General features: G+C 42.1%; 2 protein-coding genes across 6 annotated transcripts; one reads left to right on the forward strand and one right to left on the reverse strand.

Moving 5' to 3' along the window:
• Positions 1-1,790: 1,790 nt before the first annotated feature.
• On the reverse strand, positions 1,791-9,093 carry BBS12 (Bardet-Biedl syndrome 12). Of its 4 annotated transcripts, none has more exons than XM_032997719.2 (3): positions 8,955-9,093; positions 8,192-8,283; positions 1,791-6,091 (listed from the first exon to the last, which is right to left on the reverse strand). In XM_032997719.2, the coding sequence occupies exon 3, from the start codon at positions 6,073-6,075 to the stop codon at positions 3,934-3,936; it is 2,142 nt and encodes a 713-aa protein (XP_032853610.2). In that variant the 5' UTR covers positions 6,076-6,091; positions 8,192-8,283; positions 8,955-9,093; the 3' UTR covers positions 1,791-3,933. The 4 variants fall into 4 exon arrangements, with proteins under 4 accessions (XP_032853610.2, XP_032853609.2, XP_032853611.2 ...); XM_032997718.2 differs by having other exon boundaries at positions 8,738-9,093; XM_032997720.2 differs by lacking the exons at positions 8,192-8,283; positions 8,955-9,093 and adding an exon at positions 7,217-7,372.
• Positions 9,094-9,184: 91 nt separating this feature from the next.
• LOC104359390 (caltractin) lies at positions 9,185-15,500 on the forward strand. 2 transcript variants are annotated; one of them, XM_032997723.2, is made up of 5 exons: positions 9,185-9,269; positions 11,020-11,175; positions 13,063-13,191; positions 13,299-13,436; positions 13,671-15,500. In XM_032997723.2, the coding sequence occupies exons 1-5, from the start codon at positions 9,267-9,269 to the stop codon at positions 13,758-13,760; spliced, it is 516 nt and encodes a 171-aa protein (XP_032853614.1). In that variant the 5' UTR covers positions 9,185-9,266; the 3' UTR covers positions 13,761-15,500. The 2 variants fall into 2 exon arrangements, with proteins under 2 accessions (XP_032853614.1, XP_042652882.1); XM_042796948.1 differs by lacking the exon at positions 9,185-9,269 and adding an exon at positions 9,321-9,574.
• Positions 15,501-15,616: the final 116 nt, after the last annotated feature.

Genomic DNA, 15,616 nt, shown 5'->3' on the forward strand with positions numbered 1-15,616 from the left:
CCTTTCCTGCTCCTTAACATAACTACCTTAACCTCCCCAGCCTCCACCTTCCTGCAGTCATTTCCTGGCCTGTGTGGGGACCATTGTCTCCTACGTTTCCTAGCTCCTTTTTTTTCAGCCTACCTGGTAGCAGGCAAACCATTAGATGCCTCTTGACAACCATTGATCATCAGGCTATCAGTCCATACAGGACCAGAATTTGCAAGCAGGCTGTGCCCTCTAGGCTAACCCAGCTGGGACAAGGGTCTTGTTGCTATGATTAAGACTCACTGCATTTCAGGAAATCATGAAGGAGCAGAGAGGCCAAAAAAGTTGGCCTTCTCAAAATTAAATAAAATGGCATCAGCCCCACACAGAAGGAGTAGTGAGCTGGGAATGACAATACTGGGATGCAAGGGAGAAATGAGGCACCTGACTGGCACAGGGTTTCAGCAGGGAGTGAGACACTGCCTGCTCCTTGGGACAATCCCTTCCCTAAAATCTGCCATTTCCCAATTTCCCAGGCACATCAAATGTAAAAGCTTAGCTCCTCCATCACATCATACTCTACACAAACAGCCTTTGTGTACCATAGGAGGAAAACAGCCTTTGTGTACCCTAGGAGGATTGCTGAAATCATTCCCTGCACCGAGAGCCATGGCAGATACACACAGCACCTCTGTTCTATGTTGCAAAGAGGTTTAAGAGATTTGAAGCTGAGGAAGCCACACGTGTATATTGTATTTCACGTTGCAGAAGGAGGATGCCTTGAGGACAGCATGCATGTTAATATTTTATGCATATAAAATAAATAAATTTAAGTAATCCAGGATTCAATATCTAGATAGTTTATAAAATTTTCCATTTTGTTGGCTTGTAGAAAAGCAAGTGTTAAATAATCAAAATATAATGTCTGACAGCTTTTTAGAAAACCTCTGCATCACAGTATTTAAATATATCGTTATGTGCTTTTTAAAAACCTGATTGGAAAAATTACATAATTTTGGATTTTCTCAACATTCAGTGCGTCAGCTTGCAGTGTTTAAGAGCCCTATAAATAGATGTTTGGACCACCTCAATACAATTCATGTATGCAGTTTTTTCCATAATCCACTTAACTCTATTATTCAAATAAAGTACAACTGGATCTTTTCTTGGGAACAGGGATTATGCAACGCTCAGTACAGGAGGTTCAAGAAAAACAGTATAAAGCCAAACATGAGCTGCAAAACCTGCAGAGCAGCAGAGTTTGTTTATATTTATTTATACACTGTGTTTCCATTTCTTTCTCACCTAAGAGCCACTAGCTCCTTCTGCTCGTTTTCATCTACCAAACTCTCTCTCATGTCTTAGTAAACCAAGAGTGTGGCCAAGCAGTTAAATACCAATTGCCAACTGATTAGTAATGAAAATATAATTGCAGGATGATCGAAATTTTAATATAACTAGATCCCTATGGTGTTAGGAACTACTGTTTCAAATTAAAATTATAAACCCCTACAGTACTGATGAGATTTTGCCAAAATCCACTGAATCCTGGAGTTTGTTAGAAAACCAAAATATTTACAGTTTCAGGTCTGAGATTACTAAATACTATGAGCATAGCTTTCTACACACAGAAAATTTTTTTCTCATATGTCTAAAAGGCAATTGTTATTAATAGGCTCCCTTAACTTCCTTAAGAGCCTTCCAGTTACATGTGAGTAGAATACAAACATAAAAATAAAAATATGCAATTCAGCAATGAGAACTTTGAATGAAACCTTTGCAAATATACTGCATAACACTACTTTTAATACACACACACACACATACACCTGTATGTATCTAAACCATATCTAAGGATTAATTTCATTATTTGTGTCTTTCTTTTCCTTATATACTGTGAACCACTTGGGTAAACAACTCTATGAAAGATCCGAGTATACAATTTGATACTAGCATAGAAGAAAGCTTCAGGATAAAGCACATTTAGATGGATTCTTTTCCTCATAAAAATTAAGTTAGGGCTCCTGGTCAGTTCAACACTCAAAACCTGTTTCTACAGATCCCAATTTCATCTCATGTTTAAGGTTAATTTAGAACCTCAGTAGCGTATTCCACCTCTCTGGGGAACTCCCAGCAAAAAGGGCTATTTTTAGCTGAATGCGGTATAGGTTATGGAGTTGTGTGTTATGGAGATGAAGACATCAAAGAAGCAAAAAAAAATTGGAGAACATGAAAGAGGTAGAAAACATCAGATACTGTCAAGTATCTACTGACAATTATAATGGGATATAATGCCAAAATGTTGGCACTCCAAGGAAGACATTTTAGGAGCTGTTTTTCCTTTTCATTAACTCAAGCCCTCTGGAATTAGGCACTGTGAAATGCACAGGTAGAGGGGAAGGGCCTCCCCAGGAGGAAAGAGCAACTTCAACAGGGCACAGAGGCAGAGAACCGTGTTAAGGCTCAGTACAAGTCAACTGGGGTACTGCCAGTGGTCACAGGGGGTTGAGGCAGCTGATGGCTCTTCTCTGACATGTCTTCCGCAGTAGGGAGATACCACAAGGAAAATAAGGCCAGAAGAGAAAACATCCACTTAAAATAGTAAATAAGTAGCAGTGAAGGCTCTAACAGTAAAATAAGCACTCGCTTTCTGCCTGACTTTCCACTGAATCACAACTCAGAAAACACTCTTTAGCCCACCCCGCGTCAGCTTTCACCACAGGAGGACTCTCTGCCACCAGCACCAGCAATCACAAGGAGTAAATGCTTAACCTGAGTATTGCCATCATTAGCATTTTAATGAGAAAGTACCTAAATGCAAGAATCTGCTTTAGTGTCACCATTTCTATTCTTTTTCCATTCTGTTTTCACTGGACTGGTGAGACATTTCACTTTAGTGTGATTCAGAATGCCAAGTTCAGAAAAAATATCTCCATAGTTACACACCTCTTTCTTGCAACAAAGTGCCAGTTCTCCATGGCTCTGCTTTAAATTTTAAGTGCTGAAACACAGTAAAAACGCCTTGCCTCAATCATCATGAGAGATTCATTTTCAGTTTTTAGCCAACAGCTAAAACATACAACATTTTCCTCTATGCAAGAATAACCGAAAGAGCCCAAAGGAAATAATCTAAGAATCCAACTCCTGATGTAAAAGAAAACTTTGTGTAGAGCTAACATCCGGTTTCTAATACCAAAAGGGAGGATTCAGCCTTAATTTATGTCAAAACGAGAGACATTCCAAAGAGTATGTATTTGAAAATAGAAGATATATGGCTCATATAAATATGCAAAACTAGAATCTACTAATACAATCTCTTAGCATAAAATGTAATGCTCATAAATTACTGCAATTTTAACTGACATTTGCAACATACAGAAATTAAGAGCAAGATATTAATTAAAAATTATGTTATGTATATTCTTTCATTTAACACAAGTATGACAATGTTATATAAGAAATCCCTATCCTTCTTTAGAAGACATGAAAAGACATTAAACAATAATTTATAGATCACAAGTCCAAATACCTTACACAGTCAGTGCATGTTCAGAACATCAGCATATCCAAGGTATCAAACTTTTCTGCAACTACACTCAACATGTACCCACCTGCCCAGTGCTCCTCATTATCCTGAAAAAAAGAACTGCACATCTGCTCTGCCAAATAAGATCAGAGAAGTCAGTTTGGCTGGATTAATCTATTCATATGGACAATATCATTAGTTAGAAATGCACAGCTGGAGCTATAGGTAAGCCCACGAGTGATTTTTGTTTGTTATTTAACTCCCGTTTCTAGAAATGGGAAATTATATGTACCTTGTGACTGTCTCACATTCTGATTTCTGCCGTTACACTCTAAAGTCATAGTCACATCTAAACATTTGCTTTATAAACTACAAAGAAATGTAGGTTGCACCTGGACTTCTTCCACTGACTCGGGACTTATAAATAAATCCTGCAAGTCCTATAAAAACATAAATTCACTTGACATGTGTGACTTCAATAGCTGATTCCTTTTGAGACCTGTGATAATTTCAGCATCTGTTTGAAGCACTAGCAGCACCAAGTCTAGAGCTCTCCGCCATGCCTCTGTCTTGGCTGTAACATTATCATAAACATTTAAACCCACTCCATGGTCAGCAAGGGGACCAGAACCACCCCTGAGAAGACCACCTCTTCTAAACTCTTCCCATATATACGCTGAGGCAGAGCCACAGTCAGCTGCTTTTTTGAGGTGGTGATCAACTGAGCTATATGCTTCCAACTCCGATACAGCTTTCGCAGCGTTACACATAACCACTGAAAGATACTGCTTCCAGCCACTTGCTAGTGCTTGGAGCACAACTGATTTATATTCGGTCGCAGATGCTGCCAGCCAACGATTGTGAAACTCTTTCACAGCATTTTTATTTGCTGGCTGTAAAGGCTGTTCTGCAAGCATCTGAATGTGACTAAGGCACAAGAGCTCCACTGCACCACCACCAAGAAAAACCTTCTCATCATTTAAAGCATGATGGAGTCGATACACTGAAGTCCAGAACTGGTCTTCAATGAGCTGCATCTTCGCGGCTACAGCTGTGGTAAGCACAGCTGTGAGCAGGGGAGTTCCCCGCGCTTTTATCCTGACTGGCACAACCTCACCAAGATCCACTGCACGCCCGTCGCAGGCCTTCCACAGCTCCACCTGGGCCCCGTTCCCCACACAAGCAGCATTCAGCTGGGTGAGGTATGTCACTGGCTGAGCACTGGTGACCTCCCCAAAGGCACACAACACATCCCGAGTCACAGAACCAATTACCAAGATACTGTTTGCTATACATCTTTCCATCATGTTTTCACACAAATTTCCTTTGACCAAAACCAAGTTTACTTCAAAGCTTATCAGAATATCTAACATTTCGCTTAGCCACAAGTCTCCTTCCTTTCTGTCCTGTAGGCCAGGATGCTCCAATATGGTCCTCACATTACATGGTCTGTTAAAACCTAAGTGACGATATTGTTCAGTTAAGTCACCATCCACTAGCAGAATCCGAAGGGGTTTGTCTTCAAAGTATTTGATAACTGTGGCTTGTTCTGGTGATACTAACGTGACAAAGCCCGGGGAGACACAAGAATAGCTTTCAGGCAGGCCCAGTAAACAACACGTCACAATTTCTGCAATATTAAACTGGGAAGAGCCCCTGCATTCCGCTCTCGCCTGCTGATATGCAATGATGCTTTGTAGCAGTTTGGTGCCAGTCTGATTGCCAGGGCTCAGAGCCATAGCCAGGTGTCCCAAACCATAACATTCACATGGATCTGCTGATGGTCCTGAAAGGCATCCCTGAAAATTACCTTGCTGACTTGAAAAATGACTTCTTCCTCGAGTGCTGAAGTACCTGCTATGGGTTAACTTCTGTTTGTTACAGCTGGATGCAGTAACACCTCTTCCAGAAATCACACATGTACTTCTGTCACCTGCTGGCTTGACAAGAGAAGCTGCTGAACCAAAGCCAGACAAAGGTGAAACCAGGTGCTTGCTAAAATTACAATCATCTTCTTGATGGGAACAAAAAATTATTGGAATTACATCTCCTGGTGCAGAAATATTTTTCTGAAAATATGGGAAAATCTGAGGATTTTGAAGACTGTCACGTCCAATTTGGCAAGTTTGGCTTTTAAAAGTTTTTGGCCCAACACTGCTAGAACACAGCTCTTTGTTTACATCACGTATTGATATTTGAAGACACTGGACTCTCTCACAGCAAGAGTTCAACCCCTCAGACATCACAGATACTATTGCTGAAACAGGAACATTCTGCTGGAGGCACTCCACTACGGCATTGCTCCACGCACCAACCAGAAACAACAGGGTACTCATCCCAGTCTTAAACTCCTTGTTTTGTGCCTGAATGGTTTCATTAAGAAGCTGTCCAGCAGCACTAGTTAAATCCAAACTTTCAATCAGTCTAACAGCAGAACAAATCAATGTGCTCTGGTTGGTGCTTTCGTCCACAATGAATTTACATGATTTCACTGGCCCCAATAATGTTCTTCCAGCTAACGCTAAGGATGAGAGTTGCTGAAGTCCAATATGTCTTCTTGGGTTCACGTCCCTGAAAGCCATGGCCAGCAGGCAGCACCTGTGAACGGAACACAAACTTATTGCCCCATCCTCACAGCACTCCAGAGCATATGTCACCAAAAATTTAAATTAACAGTCTAACACTGAACACAGCTGTCCTGTGAGGCTCTCTCTATAAAACAGTTCTTCATCCAGGGCATTTATTACAAGACATCGACGCACACAGTTGTTGAAATAGTGCATTGCTATAATACCATGGAATTTTTTCTTATTGGCAGACAGTAAAGTGCTGTTAATTCCAGTGGTTTCTTAAACACGAAGCTGTACAGACTGTATTGAATTACCATTTCTCTCCTGACCTGCTATCAGGAATTTCAGTTATTTGCCTTACTTAGGGCAAAAGTTCATTAGAGCAGAATGGACAATTATGTGCAAAACAAAAGTGCTCTGTACAGATCCATCTTGGTACCAATAGTTATGCCACTGATTTTAACCTTCAAATCTGGAAAAATGTAATCAAACTGATTTCATTCCAATTCTGTTTATTCCATTTAGCATGCATCAATACTTCATTAAATGTGGATGAAAAGGAATGCCACTTCTTCATACCTCACAAAGCAAACTGCCAAGACTTTAGAGTTTTGATCTACTACTCAGTTTTAAGATGCCAAAACTAAATCTTCTCTCCCTTGAAATCCCTTCCACACCACAGTCCTGTGGCAGACCACATGGCTTAAACTAACACTTCCTTTTTTTTAACTTTTTGAATGAAAAAGTATACACACCCAGAATTAAGAAGCCTTAGCCATATACCTTTAGAGCTTAGATTCTAATCCTTTATTTCATCTCCCTGAAGGTCCCTTTGCGTAGTATTCCAAATCCAAAAAGCTCTTTTTCCATCCCATCTGAATATTATCTCAAAAGATGATGAATATGAAAAGCAGAGTAGGCAGTCAGAAATAACCTTTATATGTTGACAGACCTGAAGTTCTATCCTAGCCCAAACTGACAATAAATTTCCCTATCATTACTAGATACATCTTGAAGTACCAGAAGAATCATTAACCAATAAATTATTTTAGTCTTTAGTTATCCATAATCAACAATGTAAGAAAAGGACTTTTAGTTAAGCAGGTACTTTTGACTTTAAAACTGCACTGGGAATGTGTATCTGAAAATCCACCTCCATCCAACATGCTTAAGGGGTTTTCTGGAAATTTTTCTTGGCTATGTCTTGCAATGACAGTCTAGTCATGCTATGTATCCACATCAGTACTTGCAGTAACAATAATAGGCTCTTTTTTCTTAACTGGAATCCTTAGTTTAATATCACAGGTAGCTTGTTTTGAAAGAGACAAAAAAACCAGAAGTGATTAAATAATCATCATTGGATCATAGAATCCAATATGAAACACGTTTACCCCACTCCCTCAAAAACTCATCATTCTATCTGATTTCTCTTAAGGATTTACTAGATCATTGTTTTTGCATTTTTCTCGTTGGCTGTTTTGGGGGGAGGAAGGCGTTGTTGTTTTGTTTTGTTTTGTTTTTTCTTCTTCCCTCTGAGATCACTGTTTCTGAATTCAAGCAGTTCTCAACTAGTAATGGTTACTTCTCAACCTGCTCTTGTTTTGATAGAAAGAACAAATAAGCAATTTGTGGCTCTCTTCATAAAATTTAGGAAAGACCTAACTTAACTCTGCTGAAAGGCTCAGTAACGCTCTCTCACTGCCTTGGTCCTTGGCACGTAGCTCTGGGCAGAAGGCATTCTGCTGTTTGGATGGGAGACAACTAGGGAAGGAATGGTGGGGAAAGGGTTTCCATTTTCCAGTACAGCAAACTTCTTACTCCTCAGTCAGTCTGAAACAAGGGTTCAGCTCAGTAATACGAGCCACTGTCTTATTAGAACAGTGTTTTTATTTCAACAAATGTGAAACCAAGACTGGCTATGAGACAGATGAGTTAATTAGCAGAGCACCTCCTATTTGCTTGCACCATCTCTGGCATGTGTGATTTAGGATTCTGTGATACTTTCCTCCCCTTTTTTGTTTTATGCATGTTATTTTGGTAAGAACATCATCCTATCCTACACTGTGGAAACCAATACATCACAGACCCAAAATTCAACTAGTCATCCCCCCATCCCCTGACCTCTTACCTTTTTCCATCCAGTCAGAGGTGGAAAAGGGTTGAGTGGAATTACATTTCAGAGTGAAACACAAGTGAGGCCAGCAAAGAGAAGGAGGCACCCTGGAGAATGAATGAAAACAGGTAGTGAAGGACAGCCACAAGTGAGACACCAACTATCAATGGCTTCTGCTGAGCTAACCTGCATGCTAACCTACTGTTGCATGCCTCATCACCCATCTCTGTAAGCAAAATAAAACCTGACCTTAGGTTTTTATGTTTACACGCACAGGTTTTAGGGTTCTCAAGTGAAGAACTATGGGAAACACGAGGTGCGCTAAACACTCATGACGTGCTTTGTCTTGCAGCACCTCAACCATGAAGGCTAAACTAATACAACAACATTTTTGATCACTTTTCCAAATTCACGTACTTCTGGGAAATGTTGTCCAAAAAAAAGTCTCATATGCTCACACATTCTCTGGCACTAACACTGGCGCACAATGAGTGAGAAACGGGTAGAAAACACTCCGCCTGCAACTAAACCACCAGTGCTCAGGTAACCGCCACGACTTACCCGGTCTACCTAAGAGCCAGTACTATTATTACTAACGTAGGAAGAAAGAAGGCTTCTTAGGTTGGTGCCGCCGAGCCCAAACGCCCGCGGCCCACCAGCCCCGCGCCCCCCAGGGCCTGCAAGCGAAGAGCAGCCAGGAGGCAGGCGGGGAGGCGGAGGGCACCCTCCCGGCCGGAGGGAGCCATCGCAGCGGGCAGGAGCCGCTTTTGTTTCTCACCGATCGGGCTGGGCTCCCCTCCGCTCCGCGGCCGGGCTGAGGGGGCGGCGGTACGGCCACGGAGCGAGGGCGCCGCGCGCAAACCCCAACGGCCGCCGCGCGCCGTTGCCGGGACACCGCTGCCGCGCACCCACCGGGTGGAGCCGCTCTCGCTGACGTCGCGAGCCCGCCGGGTGCCATTGGCCCAGCTGAGGGAGGGGGGGCGGGCTCTCCGCTGCGCCTGGATCGCTCATTGGGCGGCACGCGTTGGCCGCGCTCGCCGCCGCGGGGCGGGGCGGGCGGCAGGAGCGGCGGAGCGGCGTCCCCGGCCAGATGGTGAGCGCCCGTCCCCTCGCCGCGGGTCCCCCCTTTCCCCTCGCCGCCCCCCGCAAGCTCCCGGCTGAGCTCCTCCGCGACTGGTCCCGGCGGCCCGGGCTCGGCTTTCCCCTTGGGCTCGAAGGAGCGGGCGGTGCGGGCCGCCGAGGCCGCCTCTGAGGCTCGGTTTCCTCACACAGCGCGGAAGTCAACACCCCGGCTAAAAAGGGAAAGGAGAGTCCCATCCGTCCATGTCCCCCCCCTCGCCTCCCTTCCCTAAAACACCCAAGAATCGCACAATACGTCACCCCCTTTCAGGGCGTGAGGTAAGCCGGAGGAAATGTGCCCGGGCAACCTTCGCCGAGCGTACCGAGCTTACCTCCGCTTCGTTCGGTCCCCTGCAGCCTGGGGCACGTTTAAGTGGCGTTGGCCGGGTGGGAGGGTGAAACATAAAATGGATTTCTGCAACCCAGTTTTCAGATAAATGGAACAGGAAGTAATGCGCACGCTACTGTTCAGGATCTTCAACGTTTTCACTAGATTTGTAGGTGTATATGCCAGATGCAAGAAAAGAGGTTCAGGTAACATCAGTATTTTCTCCCAGGAAAAGCTCTCATGGGTTTCCTCCCAGAATGGAATATAAGTAGTAAAAACCCGATGGTTGTGTTAGCAGCAGGGAAAAGTCAGAGGTGTGGAGACAAATCGGTTTGCAGGCCAACCTGGGAGCGACAGATAATGTTTAAAAAGTAAATTTCGTTTTCAAATACAGCAAAATGGAATCTTCTGTTACACATTGGGTATTTAAAAGAGAGATTCTAGCCAAAAAGTGGTAGCAATTCAGCAGAGGTAGATTGCTTGGCAGTAGCTAGAAAACAAATTCCTTTCTTGGTATTTATTTATTTTTATAAAGGCCAACCATTTAAACTTGGGGGTGGGAGGGACTGCCCCTCCTTCCATGAATCTGTACAGATTCGAGGCTGAAGGACCAAAATCTGTCTGCTGCTCCTTTAGAGGAAAACCTGCACTCGAGGAAAACACCTTTCCTGCTCAGTAGGTGGTGGTGGGGAAACACTGCACTGCGCTAGCTTACGCCAGAAGCAAGGAAATGTCCTGGTATAATAACGCAGCAGCTCACGCAAGCAGATTAGTTCTCCTTACAGGACAGATTCTGTGTTGATCTCACTGCTACCACAGCATGTTGTTACCTAGCACCACAGCGAGGTGGTGGGCAGGCAGGCTAGAGCTACAGCACTCCCTGTAAAATCTGCTCCAGCAGAGCAGATGGTCTCAGACATCCCATGTCAGTGCTGACTTTGAGGAGTGACTGGAGTCCCATTTACATTTAAGACCCTGTACAACCAGCCTTTTTAGTTCTAAGGATGATTTACTCATGTTTTCCAGGTGAAACCACTCCTGACACATCAAGGCAACTGGCAGGAGGTGCAGAGGGTCTTAGTCACCTTAGTGGACTGTTCATGTTCAGACTGCCCGCCTATTTTTCTGGCATTACTCCTTTAATTGATGATCTTTCTGTTTAAAACAGAAAACATGAAGCCCAAATGCATATTCCCCTGTAAGAAAGTCTTCAGCTTGTTTTCTTTCTAGAATAACCTGAGAAAATGAGCATAGAGACCCAGGGTCTACCACTTGCAGCAAAGAGTGTCTTTCACTTCTGCTACAGCATTACTGTTGTTATTTGTAATTTAGTTGTGTTTTTAATTTTCCCCAGAGTGGGATATTTTGTATATTTTCTCTCCTTCACTTTCTGAAGGCATCCAACTATAGAAAACCTGGCTTAAGTACAGCCCAGCGGAAGAAAAGTGGCTTGAAACCTGAACTTACAGAAGAGCAAAAGCAGGAGATCAGAGAAGCTTTTGATTTGTTTGATACTGATGGATCTGGAAGCATCGACGTAAAAGAACTGAAGGTTTTCAGACTTTGTTTTCTTCTTGGATGGAGATATCTTTGGCCTCAGAACTGTAGCTGCTTTTTCTGTTTGTCCAGCCCTAACTCTTTTAAAATAGTTTTGGAGTACAGACAAGAGTAATGGCTAGCTGCCATGACTGAATTTGGGGTGTACTACATGGTTAACCTGAGAAAGCTCTGTATGTAATACTTCAGAGCAGACAGGCTTCACTAATACATGGAGAGTAGGTCAGATAGCTTTGAATATCTAAGCATTAGATGAACTAAATGGTTCCTCTATTTAGGTGCACACAGTACACCTTTCAGTTTTTGTGACTGGCTAAGATCATTGTTTCTGGGAAGTGGACTTCTGTTCTGGCATGAATGTCAGAATATCAAATTTTTTCTTCAACTTGGAACTAAACACACACATTCAGGAAAGATACAACTGTGTTTTCATATATGTAATGCAAAAACTACCTGGTTTTCAATTTTATAAAGAAAAAAACATCAGAATTGCATTTCAGCAGCAATTAAGGTAGTGTGTGTGTGCGTACAAGAGGGAAGATTATTCTTAGTTCTATCCCTATGTTTTTTATTTATCTAATCTTTTTTTTAAGTATTTATTATCTCACTGACCTTGATTTCTCACATATACAGAAAATGAGACAGAGTGTGTATGTACCTAGAAGCATGAGTTGCCTCAGCCTAGGGCTTATCTCAGGATTTATTTAGAAGTACTTACGCTTGGTTAAGAAGAGCGTGTTCTGTGAATGCAGATTATACATGTTAAAATACATTTCTTAAATTGGACTGAAATGGTTTGGCATCAACTGTTTAATGGTATGTTTTTCTTTTTCAAAATGAATTAAAAAGAATGGATATTTTACAATAGCAAGTGTTCCTCTCTGAAAGACAAAATGGAACGTTTTCAGTTGTCCCATAGCAAGAAACTGGTCCAAAAATACACTTCAGTTAAATGCTAAGTTTCTGGTGAGTTGGCACTTTCCAGCAGAAGAGTGTTTAGTGAGGAAATTTCTGCCTAATATCAACTATCAATTTCCACTAGAGCATGTAGAAAGAACGAATGTTCACAGTTCAAATCTTCCTCTAGTTACATGTTCTTGGAACTTCAGTCTCTGACTTCAATACACCGTAATCATCTGGCACCCTGGACTGTGAAACTATTAATAAGCACCCAAGCAGAAAAATCATTGTTCTAGACCGATGAAATGCCAGAGCCTGGTTTTAAACAGTGTTAATAGTAAGCATTTGTACCACCATCTACACAGTTGTTTTTACAGTAACACTTTGCTTGTGCTCTGTAAGGCTCAGAAGGTTCACTTAACTAGCAGAGAAGACAGTCTTTGCTGAGGCTGTGACACTTGGGGAGTATTGCCAGTTCCCACCCCCTCCCACTCCCCACCACCTAGACAGAAGGGCCAAGAGCTATTCATATGGATTTCTCCTCTCTCTGAATTCTGCAAGTTAACTGCATGTAATTCTGCACCCATCAAAATTAATGGGCATTCTGCCCTTAATTTCAAATGGACCAGATCACATCCCTGGTCTCCAACATGCCTTGAAGTCCCATTTTGATAATCCAGTCCCTCTAAGAACTATGTAAATTGGAACCTTTACCTAATTCAGACACAAAAAGTTTCTCAGGTTTCAGAAATATATCCATGTTCCCCATGGATTTAAAGAGGAAATATGTCTGAGTCTTAAGAATATCAAGCCTACACTACTACTGTTTGGAAAGATTAAACAAGCTGGTAAGAGTTATCAAGGTGTTTTCATTGCAGTGAGTAATTACTACAGTTTTGGATGAGAAAATTAAACCAGCTTCAGTGCAGCTGCTGACACTATAGTTCGGGTGGCCTCCTAACAGAATTGCTTTCTGGCACAGGTTGCGATGCGAGCTTTAGGCTTCGAGCCAAAGAAAGAAGAAATTAAGAAAATGATAGCAGATATTGACAAAGAAGGAAGTGGCACCATTGACTTTGAAGACTTTTTGGCTATGATGACACAAAAAATGGTAGGAATTCTTAACAGAAATTCTTGAGACAGCATAAAAATATACCAGAAAGGAGTATCTCAGTGGCAGGTGTTTTCTAATTAATATATGTTTTACTCTTGCTTCAGAGTGAAAAGGATTCAAAAGAAGAAATCTTGAAAGCTTTCAGATTATTTGATGATGATGGGACAGGAAAAATCTCATTCAAAAACTTGAAAAGGGTTGCCAAGGAGCTGGGAGAAAATTTAACAGATGAAGAACTTCAGGTAAATTCTGATTTGTCAGAGCTTTTCTAACAGGCACGGACCAACCCTGTAGCGCCTATGGGCTGGGTGGAAATTTATGCCTATACACAAAGGGCTGAAGGGTCAGAAATACGAAGAGCAATGAAATACATAGTTATGTTTGCACATGAAGTGCTTCTGATTTGTTGTTTTAATGAATGGAAGATCTTGTGTGCAGAGTCCAGTGCCTGATCAAATGTACAATGTGTTTTGTAGGAAATGATCGATGAAGCTGACCGAGATGGAGATGGAGAAGTGAGTGAGCAAGAATTTTTGAGAATAATGAAGAAAACTAGCTTATATTAATATTTGTTGCCTTGCTATACACAGCTGCTCCAAAAGATAACCTGGAAAAGACTTAAAAACTGGGCTTGTTTCTCCTGCTTATTTTCTGCCATATAAAGAAAGTCTGAAAGGACAGATTTTTGGTTCATTCTCTTTTTCAGCAAAGTTAATTGGGGAAGTGGGGCTTCAGTACCCAGAACTGTTAAAATGAGATACTGCAGAAGTGAAAAGGAAGGATGAACTGAACCTGCAAGGCAGGGTCCCTTCTCCTCCCCCCTCAGCAATTTCACTGATTGCCAGTTTGGATAAAGAACACTGTGTTTCAACTATTTCCCTGAAGGACATCTCACTTGAGATGTGAAGATCCCCACTGCTAATGGGAAAGGCCACTTTTGACTTTCCTAAGGCTACAGACTGAAAGTACAAGCACAGTGTTTTTATTCCTTTTAAGGCTTTTGGGTTATCTTTTGGTATTGGTCTACTTCTGTTTATTTCCATGAAAGACTCTAAAACCAATTGCAAAGCTCTCTTTATTTCTGTATGAAACACTGTTTTCTCCTGGCAAATAATTTTTAGACCTAATGGGAAGCAAATGTAGATAACCAGATTTGGCTCTTCCTTTCGAGCTGTGTGCCATCAGTAGATGTTCTTCAGTTTATCTGTTCATCTGAAACCTAGTTTACTTGAATGTAACCTGCTTGGATTATCAAAAGTTTCTGGTATAACCAGTCAACATCTTGTGCCATTGTTCTTACTCCCAAGACATTACGGAGCTGCTGTGATACCAGGATTTTAGGTACCAAAAAGGTTCATTTTTATGGTGCACTAGGGTAGATTTTGTCTTTGGCTGTTTACAGCCAAGTCACAGGGAGGACTCTCATCTGAAGTGAAGAAAGAGCTCACCTTGGACATCTGTGGAACACTGAAAGTATTTAGATCCATGCAATCCACATTCATTTCAGATATGACAGGTTGGGTTCTTTTAGGAGTACCTTCATTTTCTTGACTATTTCTTGCATATACTGTCAGTCTAAGACTTACTGGGGAGCTACATTTCCTTCTGTACTATGGTGACAGGGCAGTGACACACAACATGACATCCGATTATGTGATTCTGCAAGAGGGTTTATCCTTGGGTCCTGATCAGACAATCAGCTTCAAAACTGCTAGAAAATGGTATGATCCTACATCACGTGTCTCTCTAACAAGGCGCCTGAAGGAGAGTTTGTTACTGCTCACAGTGAAGTGGCAAGTAGGTAGAAACATTTCAGAAGGGTTCAGTGGGAAGAGGAGGGAAAGAGCGGTATTTCAGCAGTATTGGTGAAGATTCCGTTTTTGTTAGACACCTTCTGCTGCTTGACAGCGCTCGGGAGGTTTGCAGAAGGGCAGAGCCAGCTCTGGGCTTAGCTCCTTGCCAGAACTGCTGCAGCTCTCCCCAGTGGTGAGGGCCCAGCAGGGGGAAAATTAATTTTGGGAGCAGAAAGGAGACATCTTCACTTGCCTATCTTTTTCTCAGCATGCAAAAGAACATTCTGCCCCAGTCTCTGAACAACTCCAAACAGACCCTCTCTAACCTGTACAGAAGTAGGCTTAAACCTGTGGGAGAACAGGGACCATGTAGGACCCTGGAAAACTCAGACACACCTGTGAAGTCCGCTATTAACACATTCAGTGGGAGTAGATGTAACCTATAGCACTGGAAGCATTTTAAAATGTCTATTAACTTTGTATAAGTGTGAAATAAAACTGTTTTGAAAGTTACGGACTTTGTGTGCTTACTATGAAAACTAAATTATAAAAAATAATTTTAAAGTGTTAAATGGTTCCCCAAGTACATTTTCACTTTATCTTTTCTTTCTATGAGAGAAAATCTTAGG

Source organism: Tyto alba, unplaced genomic scaffold (assembly GCF_018691265.1).
Source record: "Tyto alba isolate M040663 unplaced genomic scaffold, T.alba_DEE_v4.0 Super-Scaffold_23, whole genome shotgun sequence".
NCBI classification, from domain to species: Eukaryota; Metazoa; Chordata; class Aves; order Strigiformes; family Tytonidae; genus Tyto; species Tyto alba.

Excerpts from the sequence above, each read along its gene's own strand:
- BBS12 (XM_032997719.2), bottom strand. The coding sequence starts at position 6,075 with ATGGCTTTCAGGGACGTGAACCCAAGAAGACATATTGGACTTCAGCAA.
- LOC104359390 (XM_042796948.1), top strand. The coding sequence starts at position 9,500 with ATGTCCCCCCCCTCGCCTCCCTTCCCTAAAACACCCAAGAATCGCACA. Across the intron at positions 9,575-11,019 it reads ACCCCCTTTCAGGGCGTGAG|GCATCCAACTATAGAAAACC; the intron begins GTAAGCCGGAGG and ends CACTTTCTGAAG. Across the intron at positions 13,437-13,670 it reads TAACAGATGAAGAACTTCAG|GAAATGATCGATGAAGCTGA; the intron begins GTAAATTCTGAT and ends TGTGTTTTGTAG.